Source organism: Thalassophryne amazonica, chromosome 10 (genome assembly GCF_902500255.1).
Source record: "Thalassophryne amazonica chromosome 10, fThaAma1.1, whole genome shotgun sequence".
Classification (NCBI taxonomy): Eukaryota; Metazoa; Chordata; class Actinopteri; order Batrachoidiformes; family Batrachoididae; genus Thalassophryne; species Thalassophryne amazonica.
Window position 1 is genome coordinate 14,344,229 of NC_047112.1, and position 15,001 is coordinate 14,359,229.

Genomic DNA, 15,001 nt, shown 5'->3' on the forward strand with positions numbered 1-15,001 from the left:
TTAAAAGGAAAGGAAGCATAGTTGCATACTACACCGGTATGCTAGCTATACAAGAGGGAGAATAGAAGTGTCTTTAGTCTGGTCTTGAATGTCTCGACAGAATCTGTGTGTTTTATCTCCACATGGAGATCATTCCACAAGGCAGGTGCATGAAAAGAGAAAGCTCTGTGGCCTGCAGACTTTATTTTTACCTTAGCCACAGTCCTGTGTTTTGGGAACGCAGAGCATGGGATGGTACGTAGGGTTTAATTACTGTAGGTCAGGTCATGAATAATTTTGTTAGTAACAGAAAGGTTCCTGTCATGAGTAAATTTAGTGCAGACTAACATTTAGTCTACTGCTGAACTACTTTATCATTGTGATTACAGTAAGAGGATGTTGATTTTAAAATCACACAACTTGACTATTTAATACCCTCCAATGTTCACCTTTAACTAAATCTCTGAGACAAACTGTTAAAGTCTTTGATTTGAATTTCAAAGAGTGACGCTTTACTCAAGATCGGTTTGATCCTGGCTGCCCTAGAACATATGTGAAGGACAACAAGACCAGAATTGGATTTTTTTTATTATTATTATTTTATAGAGAATCTTTACCACTGAAATCCATTTTCATAACATTTTGTTGCTTAGTTCTTTTATACTATCACTTTATATGTTTCCATCCCATAGAAATGGGTATCAATGCACTAGTTTAAAATAAGAACACACCTTAAACATTCTGTTTGATTTAATGACATGCCTATAAATACCCATGAATAATGAACCACATAAGCCCAACACGTTATACACACTAGACCCAGTTTAAACATCACGGAACGTGGCGGCATGGACTTGGACACACGCCAAACAGATTTATGTGTTTTAGACTATGCGGCCCTCTAAAGTATGTCCTGCTGCTTAATATTTACACCTAATTATATCTGAAAAGTTTCATTTTTATGGGCGACAACTATGACTTTTTACTTTTGTGATTTTTGGCGTTAGAAGCAGCTTTGCTTCTTTTTTTTCCACTGCATTTTAACCAAGTTCTGGATGGAATGCAACTTACTTTGTTTGTTAAATTGATTGCTGTAAATGATTAGTGAAGAGGAGAAACAGCAAATAAACTTTTACAGGAATACCCGCTTTAGTCACTCATGGTCAACACGGCACATCATGAAACACTAACTGGAATTGTACATTTAACATTTTTAAAGTAAAGTACTGAAAAGATCTGTCTTTTTCAGAAGCCACTGGTGACATTGTGCATTCCGTTCTTCATCTAACTTAGAGAATTTGCTGATCAAAGTGTTTTCCAAGGTCCAGCGTGTTGCACAAATAGTTGCATTTGCTCATTTCCTCATATTTTCTATTTGGAGGTTGGAACATACTTGTGTAAACCGTTGAGCAATCGTGTCTCCTGTGAAATCCACAGAGTCGTCTCTGGGTTCCAGTTCTAAATCAGAGTTCAGGGTAATGAAGATAAAATGTCCACAATAAGACGAAGCTGTGTCCTACTTCTATGGATGTACACACTGACCTTTGTGAAAAGTCAAGGTAAGACGCAAATACAGGACTTAAAAAGTCATCTGGAAGACTTGTTGTTAATTGTTTTTGTTAATTATTCCCCCACAGAGTGTACACTTCAACAGTTTAGAAACAGTGATCTGTATGACTCCAGTTTTGACACAACTAATCTGGAGGCTTCCTACACTGACGGGAAAACGGTGAGAGTCAGCTGTAATGTTGGCTTCAATGGATTTTTCAAACTGGTCTGCAGCAAGGGTAAATGGCTGTCTCGTGGGAGTAAATGCGAGCGTAAGTTATCATGATTTACTCTTTGTTAATTAATTTCTCTTCATTTTGGCATTATGAGTGCCAGAAATTGTTGTCATTTTGAGAGTAATACATAATTCATGTGTTCCTGTTAAGTGTCTTTCTGCAAAGGTATCTGATAGCTGCCACTCCTGTCAAACATTTTAGAGAAAGTAGTGACCATGCACCTCTAGATATGTGAGAAAAAGATGATTCCAAAAACATGATAAATTGGCAAACCGTACTGAGGAACATGTGTACAGAGAGTGGGAGTGGACCAAGAGTTGAGCCTTGTGGCACACCGCATGTGAAAGTGGGCTATTTACTGAGAAACACAAAGTTTACAGTGATGCTTTTGCATGCAGTTTTAGTTGTACCCACCCACCTTCTGAGCTTATCAATGAATAAACTGTTATTTATGTCAAAAGGAGAAGAGATATCGCAAACATTTTTGTACACAAGTTTTGCTTTCTGGAAAAAAAAAACTAAATTTTAGATTATGATAGACAATAGGGGTGCAACAATACACTAGTTCCATGATATAATACATATCACAACACATTGTTCATGATTCGATATGTGTCAAGATACATTTTTATGTAGAAAGAAATCTGTGGTGAATGTTTAACTTCAGAGAAATAAATTATTCTGAGGCATAAATTGTAATCCTTGATGTTATCTGGTACCTATTCATATATTTTACAAATAATTTAAGAGGTCATTATGTATTCTATATTGTAGTTGACTTATTATGATATTACAATGCTAATGCAAAAAAATATATATATATATTCAGTACAGGCCCAAAGACACCCCGAAAACTATACTCACATACTATGTACTATGCTCACGAATAGACAATGCCAAGATGAACACAAAAATAATTCCAGATTTGCATCACAAAGAAAGTTGGCAAAACATTCAGGTACAGGTATTGAAGTGTGTTTAATCACATTGTGCTTAATTGCATAGTGATGTTGATGCACTGCGAAGATCAAGTGAATCTGTGAATTGTTCTGTAATTTATGTCTGTAACATGGCCCAAGCAGAGGGTCACCCCTTTGAGTCTGGTCTGCTTGAGGTTTCTTCCTCAGAGGGAGTTATTCCTTACCACTCTTGCTCTGACGGTTAGTAAGGTTCGACCTTACTTGTGTGAAGCGCCTTGAGGCAACTCTGTTGTGATTTGGCGCTATATAAATTTAAATAAATTGAAATTGAATCAACTAAATGCTATTAAGTATACTCACTGTGTTATTACCTGAAGACGGTGTATCAACATGCATTCAAACAGCATCTGTAAATGTGGGCAGCTTTTAGAGTCATCCATCCATCCATCCATCCATCCATCCATCCATTTTCTTCCGCTTTATTCGGAGTCGGGTCACGGAGGCAGCAGCTCAAGCAAAGCCGCCTAGACCTCCCGATCCACACACACCTCCCCCAGCTCCTCCGGGGGAACCCCAAGGTGTTCCCAAGCCATCCAAGAGATGTAGTCCCTCCAGCGTGTCCTGGGTCTTCCCCGGGGCCTCCTCCCAATGGGACGTGCCCGGAACACCTCTCCAGCAAGGCGTCCAAGGGGCATCCGGAAAAGATGCCTGGAAAAGATGCTTTTATAGTCAATCCTCTACAATCTCAGCAAGCACAGGCATTCTTAAGACAACACACACACACACACACACACACACATATATGTATGTATGTATGTGATCACCTCGAAAAGTATCATAATGACAGGAGAATATTCAGTTACAGCCCATTCACACTATGATGTGAAGTGGCTGATGCTGCCTGATGTAGCAGATTCTCCAAAATCTCTGTGAAACCCTGGAGGAAAGGGTCCAAATTTCTTGTATTCAATGCAGGTTGATGTAGCTCAACAGAGCGTGATGTATAGGACGTAGTTCAACTTCACTGTTGGAGGGCGCACTTCGTGGAGCAGTGGCAAAGATTCACTGTCGACTCAATATTTGAGATTTCATGACATATCCTATATAAACTCAACATAACTGCCAATTTCATCACTTGGTACTGGTGCATCATCGAGACAAGTTCTTCTCCGTCACATTTATTCATATTTCTACACATTTCTTCATGCCCAAGGGAGCATAGCTGAACGGAGCAGTAACATCATACTAGCGGAGGTGATGTAGTGGTAGAGGAGCTCAACTCTTGCTGGCATTTTGAGCATGAGCATTGAAGATTTTAAGTATGTTATGATAAAATATTCCAGAAGCACAATGACCATCAGTATTGCCCAACTGATGTTGTCTTAGCTCCTGCAGAGTCTGGTGGACCTCACCACTGGTTGAGGTTTATCAACTCTTCACTCTCTGTCGGCAAATGCCGGGATAATCTTCAGTGTGTGAATGGACCCTTACTTTCAGGTTCATCTATTGCAATTATTTTGTTGCACTCAAAATTGGCTGGTCTGACAGAAAAAAATGTTGTTTAAAAAAATCTAGACAATGAAGATGAACTTCATATTCATCTATTGATGTCAGTGTTGCATGTGTAGCAAAAACTGATCTATTGGTCTTTGTATGTGAATAGTATCTGTGGGGATGATGTACTCAGCTTCTTTGTCCTTGTGCAATAATCGCTTGCATTCCTTATATTTCCAGCGAGGCCTTGTGGTCATCCTGGTGATGCCCCATTTGCAGATTTTCACCTGGAGAAGGGAGAGGATTTTGTGTTTGGGTCACAAGTCGTGTACACCTGTTACAAAGGGTATGAAAATACTTACTTATTTCAACTCAGCACAAACATGAATCAGCTATTCTGGAAAATGAATTAATAGTCCAAAACAACTGGAATGCAAAATAACAGTATTTCTTCTCAAAATGATTCTTTGTCTCACCTCGAGATCCCTCAGGAAGAGTTAGAGGACTTGGCCGATGACAGGGAAGTATGGGATGAGTTGCTTTCTCCACCACCACCTGAAACAGCAGAAAATGAATGAAATGTATTTTTGAAATACATAAATGTAAATAATAGTGCATAAAGTGATTCAGTATGAATGAATGAATGATTATTTATTTCAAACACATTAAAAATACAAAAAAGAAAAAAATACACTTTTATGAGAAATTTTAAAAAGAAACAAAAATTAATGATAAAGTTAATAATTCAAATATTACAAATACGTACTGTGATGAGGAGAATTGATGGCGAGAACAATCTTCTGTAAAAATAAGTATTTGAATTTGTAACAGCTATGCAATACTTTTTTTAAAGCTAACAGTTATTTAGTGACTGATCATTTTTTTGTGTATTACTTTCAAAAACAGTGATTATAAAGTGATTTAAAAATTCAGCATAGTAAAAACAACATAAAACAATTTTGACAATTTTTTTATATCTCCGGCACGAGTACAGTAAACACATTTACGAGGTCTGTTAGAAAAGTATCCGACCTTATTATTTTTTTCAAAAACCATATGGATTTGAATCACGTGTGATTACATCAGACATGCTTGAACCCTCGTGGGCATGCGAGAATTTTTTCACGCCTATCGGTTACGTCATTCGCCTGTGGGCAGTCTTTGAGTGAGGAGTCGCCCACCCTCTCGTCGATTTTTTCATTGTTTAGGAATGGCTCAGAGACTGCTGCTTTGTTTGATAAAAATTTTTTCAAAAGCTGTAAGGCACAACTGAGTGGACACCATTCGATAAATTCAGCTGGTTTTCTGTAAAAATTTTAACGGCTGATGAGAGATTTTGGTCTGGTAGTGTCGCTTTAAGGACTGCCCACGGCGCCTGACGGCAATCTGCACTTCGAGGCGGCAGCGTCTCGCCGTTTCAAGCTGAAAACTTCCACATTTCAGGCTCTGTTGACCCAGGAAGTCGTCAGAGAACAGAGAACTTTCAGAAGAAGTCGGCATGAGGAGTTTATTCAGACATTCCATTGTTAACGGACATTTTGTAATGAAAGAACGTGCGGGCAGAGTCGCATGTCGGGCTGGACCCGACCGCGGGGGGTCGCGACAGGAAAAACACCTTAACCTTAACGGGCAAGTTGGAACATGCCCAAGCTGTTAAACAATTTCTCAGTTACTCACTTGTTGAAAGCCATCAAAAGCCGCCTGAATTTTACAAATGGTTTTCAACACGGAGGTGTTTGTCCTGTCGCGGCGCACACAGATTGGCCGAGTCGTCACGGAAACGACTCGCCGAATTTGCGCGCATGTCTTTCATTACAAAATGTCCTTAAACAGTGGAATGTCCGCATAAACTCTTCATGCCGGCCTCTTCTGAATCTTCTCTGTTCTCTCACGATGTCCTGGGTGAATTAAGCCTTAAATTAGGATGTTTTCAGGTCGAAACAGGCCGACGACGGCACCTGGAAGCGCTGCGCGACGTCCCACTCCGTGGGAAGTCCTTACACCGACAGAAACACCCCATAATCTCTCATCAGACGTTAAACTTTTCACCGAAAACCAGCTTAATTTCTCAAATAGTGTCCACTCGGATATTCCTCACAGGTCCAGAAAAAATTTTGATAAAGCAACGCGCGCTGTCTCGAGCAGCGTGTGAAACAAAGGAATTCAGCCAAGAGGGCTGGACCACATCTCACTCAAGGCCTGCCCACAGGGAAATGACGTCACCAACACACGTGAAAAAACTCACGCATGCGCACGAGGGTTCAAGCATGATTGGTGTAATCGCATGTCATTCAAATCCATATAGTTTAAAAAAAATAAATAAAAGTGTCGGTTTCTTATCTAATACACCTTGTATATTTGCAAACTGTATAAACTCACAAAACAACAACGTAGCCGAGCATGAGGGGTTTTGATGTGTTGCAGAGTTTATTTTATTGCACTTTCTTATTAATATAGATTTTATACTGCACATCAAGAACTGCTGGCCTTTGAAATTTCACAAAACTGACAAAATTTAGTTTCTACTGAGATCCAAGCATTATAATGTCGGTTTGAATTTGTAACTGTTGGGGTTTTTCTGCCTGCCTGAACTTCACCCGGTAGTTTTATGTGGTGAACGAATTCAATAACTTACAGGAGACAGACTTTTAAAAAAACAGATGTTATGTTAAGAGATGCCTACACTGATAATAGAGTCACTAAGACAGTGCTGGGGTCTTGAAGCAAACATCACATGAACCATTGCGAAACAAGTGCCCCAACATTAGGGCTACGCTTGTCTTTATTCCTGCACTTAGCCCGCTCCCAGGTGGGCAGGTCTTGCCCTGCCGTCGTGTATCAGTGGAGCTATGTGATTGGCTGCAAATACTGGCGCGTTGGTAAGCAGGTGACGTGATTGTGTTGTTGTTTTGTTGTTTGTCCCAGACAGATATGAAGCACTTGGTTTTATCAGTTTCAATTGCACACAAAAGATGACATTTGGGCGTGCGTCATGACTGCGTAAATCAGTCAGATCTAATCCAGTTTGAAACATTAAGTGGTCTGAGAACATTTGTACATGCATCATGGAACATTCTGACATAATGCTGCAAAATTACAGCTCATTTTAATGACAAGAACATATTCATATTTATCTGGAGGGAATTCCATGGCGAATATTGTCTTTTCCTTCTAATTCCGTCATGCAGATGAACTAGGAAGTGCATGTGCGCAAGCATGAAGTTTTGAGATTACCTGTGACCTGATCCACTTGCTTGATGGGCATTCCCGAGGCGTGCACACTAATATCTGTCACATCGGAATGATGGATTATAAAGGATGGAAAACCTCGACCCTGTCACTTAGTTTCTTCTGTGCTTGCCTGCTTAATGGAATCAAAGTTCACATGATTTTTTTTCAGTCCAATGTCTTTCATGGTGACATTCCCATATCGCTAGTTACCAGGCTAACATAGCATAAGATGTCTAGTAAATCTCTCAGAAGTGTTATGTGGTTTCAAAAACAGCGTTTTGGATTTAGAAGTGTTCATTTCTTGCTAAGTTTTACAAAATATATGAGAAACATATTACATTTATGCAGAAATAAGCTCTTTCAGAGTGTTTTCCATCATTTTGTTCACGCAAGCAGCCAGTTAATGTCACACTGCCTTTCTTCACTTTGATTGGCTGTCACCATGTTCTTCCCAGCATCCTCACACAGATCGGGGGAAGGGTCTACCAAGGGTCTACCTATGATGTCTACCAAATACAGGCCATGGCACCTGATCTGTTGAATTTCTCCCATTCAGGGGTCAAAATTCTATATTGGTTCCAGACTGTGTGAATTTTGGATCATATTTGAAATATAGTGTTATTATTCCTTTATTTAAATGCTAAGTCATAAAAATTGAAGTGGTGCCAAATAAAGTTCTTTTGATGAGTTAAATCTTTAAAAGAACACAAATGCCGTACAGCTTTAACTGTGTGACATACATCATATAATCAACTCTATGCAGCATTGCTTAAAATATTCAGAATTTACATATTTAGTTTGCTCATTTATGATTTAATGTGTTCATTTTTCCTTATTTTTTCAAGACAAAAATGTGATTGTACAGCAAATTTGCAAATGTGGCTCAAATATTACGCTTTCCTTTTAAGTGAAAAAAATAATATAATTCTGTTTTCTCGTATAGTACAGTGTAACTGTTTTGTGTCTGGCTTCTCTTAAATTTTCCATGTTTAACTTATTTCAGTTACCAAATGATCAGTCGGTCAACCCGCCGGCGCTGCATGGCACAAGGGTGGGATGGTGTTGTTCCTGTCTGCGAGGGTAAGTGCTGACATGTCTTCTTCCACGGTATGGCGTGACAAATCATCGACCTAATTCTCCTATCATGTTCTAGCTATACAGTGCCCAGTGATTACGGTGGGACCTAACATGCAGGTGAACGGGGATGTGGAGGAAGCAACTTATGGCAACGTCATCCGGTTTAGCTGCATATCCAACTCTGACGTCCTCGTGGGTTCTTCAGAGATCTCCTGCAATGAAAATGGAGAGTGGAGCGGACCCCCTCCCAAATGCACAGGTACAGCAGGCGGACTGATGTGAGAGGTGCAGGTTTTGCTCGGGGTCACTGGAGCAGACCTGGTATGGATCTGTATGTTGATTTGGCACAGGTTGGATACCAGATGCTGTTCCTGCATGACCATGTGTAACCAAAGTAAAGGTCAGGTACATGGATTGATGCACATGACTGAATGGAGAGTGCAGCATGTGAGAATGGTGCACCACGGGCCTTACGTTTAGAAGGAAGCGAGCCAACCACGTGCACTTCAAATGCTGCCCCTTTCGTTTTGCTGAAGAAATTGGATTTCCAAAATTTTCAAGGAAACTCCAAAAGATTGGCGATGCAACAACTACTACTGACTTTTCAGGGTCCAGACAAGTATTAAAATGGACATTTCTTGTCTTCGCACCTTTCTGGGCAGAGACAACAGCTGTGGTCAGAGGTTTACATACACCCATCATGGGCAAGAATGTCATGGTAATTTCGTGATGTCTTTGAACTCTTCTTTTTGTAAGTATGGAAGTACTGTAGAGCACACAATCATTAATGACTTTACAAAAACAAGAACTGAGTGCACAAGTTTGAATTTATTTTGGATCTTTTCTAATCCACACAAGGTCAGAATTATACATACAGGCTTAAAATATACACACATTTACTTAAATCTTTTAATAAGTGATACTGAAGGTTCTACGCTGTCTTTTAATGTAAAAAGTCCAAGGCCTATTAACTTCTCGTCATTAACTATGATTGACTACAACTGCTAGTTTCTCTCTACAAGCATAAAAAGGATGTGTTTGACTGCACCCATTGGACTCACCAATACTCTCAACAATGGGAAAGTCCACCCAGAACCCAGTGACACAATAAGAAGGAGAACTGTAGATTTATGCACAAGTTGGGAAGGTCTCTGAGCCATTTCTAATAAACAACAACAGATTATTCAAAGATCATTGGTTCAAACAATTGTAGGTACATACAAGTTAGTCAGATGTGTCACCACTGTGTCAGGGTCTGGAAAAAGACCTAAACTGTCACACACACACACAGATGACAGGAAATTGGTTAGGAGTTTCAGGAACAACCCAGGAGCCACCAAGGCCTGCCATGAACTGGAAACTGCTGGAACATCAGCGTCACTGTCCACAGTGAAATGATTTTTACATCTCCATGGACAAGCCAAGTGCTTTCTGGAGAAAAGCGATGAAACAACGATTAACCTATTTGGCCACAGTGACAAGAGGTTTAAGTTTGGCGGTGTACAGGTGAGGCTTTCAAACCTAAGAACACTGTACCGTCAAGTATGATGGTGGTAGCATCATGTTCTGGGGTTATTTTACTACTAGTGGTACTGGTGTATTGAACCAAGTGGATGGAATAATGAAGAAGAAGAAGACGAAGAAAGACTACCTCCAGATTTTTCAACATCACCTTAAATCAACTAGATGGTTGAAACTTGGCCACAATTGTGTGTTCCAACAGGACAATGATCACAAACCATCATAAAAACTCATTGTGGGTTGAATAAAGCAAGCTAATATCAAGTTTCTGGAATGGCCTTCCCAGAGCCCCGATCTCAACCGTATTGAAGATTTGTGGATGACTCTTAAAAGCAGATTATGTGCCAGGAAATGACCTTATTTAAATGAACTCTACCAATTCCTCCAAGACAAGTGCTCAGATATCCAGTCAGAATTATGCCAGAAGCTTGCTGATACCTACCAAAAGTGCCTGGTGATGGTGCAGCCTGCTAAGGAACATTTAACCAAATATTACTGGGGGTGTATGTATATATTTGAGCCTGTACGTATAATTTTTGGTGCTGTGTGGATTAGAGAAGATCCCAAATAAATTCTAACTTGTGTCCCAATTCTTGTTTTTTAAGGTCATTAATGATCTATGCTGTACAGTCATTCCACTCTGGCAAAAGAACAGTACAAAGGCATCATTAAAAGCCCAAAATTATCATTACATGTCCGTAATGAGTGTATGTAAACGTCTGACCACAACTGCATGTGATGTCACCGTTGTTTCTCAAAATAATGTGGTAGAGTTATACATTTAGAATATTTTGCACAGTTACAGAGGTCGTATTTCACACATTTACAATATGATAATACAGATCTCAGACTGGCTTAAAAATTAGATTGCAATACTCGTAGATGCCTGCGTTATCTTGAATAAAATAATACCAGCACCCCTTTGAGTGTGGTCTGCTTGAGGTTTCTTCCTCAGAGGGAGTTTTTTCCTTACCACTGTTGCTCTGGGGGTTAGTAAGGTTAGACCTTACCTGTGTGAAGCACTTTGAGGCAACTCTGTTGTGATTTGGCGCTATATAAATGAAAATAAATTGAAATTGAAATTAATATATGGAAAGTTTTAACAAGACTTTTCAGTTATATTCAGCAGATAACATATTCAGCTTAATGACATACAAGAAATGTGAAATTCATGGTAGGAAAGAGCTGTCATATGTATTCAAACCCAAAAAATTTTTGGTGGAGGAATAATATTCGTCTCTAGCCCTATCAAGAAATCACTAGCTAATCATAGTTCCTACAGATTAAGGAAAGATAGATTTAAGATTTTTTTTGATGCCAGTCAGAGTTAAATTTAACAGCAATATTACAATAACAGGTGGGAATCAAACCCATGACCTTCTAGCTGTGAGGCAACAGTGCTAACCACTAAGCCACTGTGCTGCAAGGTTAGAAACAAATGTACTCAAATATTTACTGTAACATTGAACATAGCTAGGTCTTGAAATTGGACCAGCACCTCTTCTCCATAAGACTATTCCATCATTGTGATATCAGAATAATGAGCCACTTGAAATTTCATCTGCTTGTGTTGTTATTTCGACATCACGATGAGGTAAAAGCTTTGCATGGAATTGAGAGTGAATGGTGATCCGATTTCGGCACCACTTCCCCTGCAGGTTTAAAAATCTTTCTTGAAAAAGCAGTTGTCGATAAATTTATATTTCTGCATGTCATCACATAAGTTAAACCGAGCTAGTTGGAGTGGTCTCTGCTCTGAATGTTTCAGCAAATTTCTTGGTCCCTCTATCTCGCTTTAGGTAGCATTATGAGATGCGTTCACTGAATTATTGGGAAGAAAAAAGATATCGCCATTTATTTTGACATTTTTATTTGCTATGTCATAAGAAAACATGAATAAAATCTTATTTTCTATGTGTTGACATTTTTATGACTGGGAATTTTAATACCATTTAAGGTCTTATTTAGATTAACGTATTTAATGACAAAGTGCTTATAATCTAGATTTTCACGTTTCTAAAAAAAATGTCATGTTGCCTGTGCCTGTCACTTTAAATGGAAAGAAGCTGCTGCTGCCTACAACCGCTCTTCAACAGCCAGCAGTGACAGGAGTCTCAGACAGGACATCTACCCAGAAAGTTGTTCACTTTTTTCTTTTTTGAAAATCAGTTTTAATTAAATTATATCCAGGACATACAATAAATGTAGGCATTCTCATAGACTAGACATTAAAAACTTAATCTTTACAAGCTTACTGTAAGACTCAAGGACTAACAAAGTCAATAAAATTACGGTTAGTAACAGTCTACAAATAACTATTATGAGCAAAAAAAATGAAATGGGGAACCTTGTCTTCTTATTTTTTCTTCTTTTTTTTACACAGAACCAGGCAAGTTTTACTCTTGCCAAATTTAACTGTACAAGGTGAATAAAAAGTTTTTTTTTTTTACCCGAGGCCACCATATGGCTATCAGGTTTTGCGAAAGCTTTGCGTCCATCCATCCGTCTGTCTGTCTGTCTGTCTGTCTGTGCTCAGCATAACTCCAGTCCTATTACTGCCAGGGTCTCCAAATTCACAGGGAGCATTCTTGGGACACAGACCTTGGACAAGTTCAAAGGTGGCTAACCTTGACCTATTTTAAGAGGTCGAAAGGTCACATTCTGCTTCCTATTTTTATGCTCATGTGGCCTTACATTATATTTACACACTATGATTCCTTTAATCTTCATTCACCTCTTCATGTTTCAACATTATATCCATATTGCTTGTGTTCTTTCACAGTGATAGAGTGTTTCAAGCCTGACATTGAAAATGGAAAAGTTCCTGGAGATACAGAAAAGTACAAAGAACACGCAGTCCTGCATTACGAATGTAACCAGGGTTATAAACCCGCTGAAGGCAGAGCCTCAACATGCACCAAAATAGGAATAAGAGCCGAGTGGAGCCCCACGCCTGCATGTGAATGTGAGGAATCCAGTTCATCCACTGAAACGTAATTACTGAACAGCCACCTCACTGAGTTAACACGTGTTGAATTTTGTGACTTTGCAGTTGTAACATGTAAACTGACGTTGCCACTGGTCGGAGCAACCAGTGTTGATCCACCTTTCAAAAATGTATTCTTACCTGGTGAAACTGTAACCATCACATGTAAATACGGGTATTGGATTGGAGCTCGCACAGTCTCATCAGTGGTGACTTGCCAAGAGAGTGGAAACTGGGATCCTCAAGCAGTATGCCAAGGTATGAAAGTGTATCATCATATGATCCACAGTCGGGTTCAGATCATTTGTATTTATGTGGCTGATCATCCTCTAAATTGCTCCTTTCTTTCTGTAGAAGTTAGATGTCTTCGTCCCAATAACCGTCTTGTAGAGTACTGGTATGCGTACTGGGAAACCACAAAGTTGGATGACACTGTTTTTTACACGTGTTGGTCAGGCTACAGAAAGACAGGTGGTGTCACAAAGGCCACATGCACCAGAGATGGGTGGAGCCCAAACCCTTTCTGTCAAGGTATTGTGGTGTTAACGCTGCATCTCTTACTGTATTAGTTGGATTATTACCTCCGCCAAGGAGGTTATGTTTTCGGTCGCGTTTGTTTGTTTGTCTGTTTGTCAGCAGGATAACTCAAAACGTTTTGAACGGATTTTGATGAAATTTTGTGGAGTGGTTGGAAATGACAAGAGGAACATGAGATTAAATTTTAGTGGTGATCCGGATCACGATCCGGATCACGATGCTAACACGTTAGCATGTCTATGGCATTTTCACTGTTAAAAGTTAGCATTAAGCAGTTGCAGCTGTCATCACATTTGGGTGCATTTGTTTTCAAATTGTAACATTTCTTAAATTTATTTTTGTTTATATATTAATAATCTAATTATTATATACAATTTTAGAGAAAGAGACAAAAAGAAATAGATCACTGTGCCAAGGAGGGAATCTCTTTAGGGTCAGTGACCCTATGGCCTTGTTTAGAGAAGTGTTTCATAAATGTTAAAAAAATTCATATATTTGCAGTTTAGTTGAATAATAAATTGAATGTTGTCTCTTATTTGTTTTTGTCTATAAGCACATGCAATATCAATATCAGTGCTCAGATAACAGTAGCTTCTGGGAAAGGTGCAAGTTGCAATAAGCTGTGATGCCAAGCGCTAAGGATACATGCTCTCCAGTCACAGCAGATTAAACTTTTTTTACTACTGAGCAAACATCGTTAGCCTGTTTTAGGTTCAATGATTCCACGGCGTGTAGATGTTATGGCATCAGTGACCCCATGGCCTTGGAGGAGGTTTGCACTCTGAGTGCTTCTAGTATGTCATGAAACAGGGAAAAATATATGCGAGGTGCATTAAAAATGATCCAACCTTATTTTATCCCACGGTCCCAAATGCAGCATGTGAGGTGTCATTTGTTGGAGAGGTGTAGGGAACCTTCTTGCCCATCAAATTCTTCTCATCCACACAGCACGTCAGTCTCGTTGGTCATAAATGACCGTCATATCACCATACAAGAACTTGCGGAGGACATGGGGATTAGCACGCATTCCATTTTGACAGTTGGGATGGGCACGCACAGAGTGTCTGTGAAATTGGTGCTGAAGTCGCTGACGGTGGAGGAGAAGCAACTGTGTCTAGAAGACCCACAGTCACTCATTCTGCTCAGCTGATTCAGGGTTTTCCTGGACAAACAGAACACGCCTGTGATTCGTCACTGTCTCACACACACTTCTGTCAGAGGTTCTGCTATTGGCAGAAGCATTTCTGGAAGTCTGCTGGGCCATCGCATTCCGTGTGAAGTCTTCTCGTGACTCAAATCGAGTCCCTTTTAGTGTCGTTTTGAAGAGCCAAAAATCAGACAGAGACATATCAGCAAAGCAGTCAAAAGTCCTCGCCTCAAGTTGTTCCGTCATGTTAAAATCGGTTGGAGGCACAATGCTGGTCTGCACTCTTTGATTTGGAGCTTGTGACTGGCATGCGCTGCAGATGAGA

The 15,001-nt window shown here is 39.6% G+C and overlaps 1 protein-coding gene across 1 annotated transcript in view; it reads left to right on the forward strand.

Annotated features, from left to right (window-relative positions):
• Window positions 1–1,376: 1,376 nt before the first annotated feature.
• The window catches only part of cfhl4 (complement factor H like 4), a 63,399-nt gene continuing 49,774 nt past the window's right edge, over window positions 1,377–15,001 (forward strand). The window contains exons 1-8 of the mRNA XM_034180788.1: window positions 1,377–1,538; window positions 1,617–1,799; window positions 4,418–4,523; window positions 8,412–8,488; window positions 8,562–8,744; window positions 12,789–12,971; window positions 13,059–13,250; window positions 13,347–13,523. Of these exons, the coding sequence (XP_034036679.1) occupies window positions 1,469–1,538; window positions 1,617–1,799; window positions 4,418–4,523; window positions 8,412–8,488; window positions 8,562–8,744; window positions 12,789–12,971; window positions 13,059–13,250; window positions 13,347–13,523 (1,171 nt within the window). The 5' untranslated portion in view covers window positions 1,377–1,468. The remainder of the gene's footprint in view (window positions 1,539–1,616; window positions 1,800–4,417; window positions 4,524–8,411; window positions 8,489–8,561; window positions 8,745–12,788; window positions 12,972–13,058; window positions 13,251–13,346; window positions 13,524–15,001) is intronic.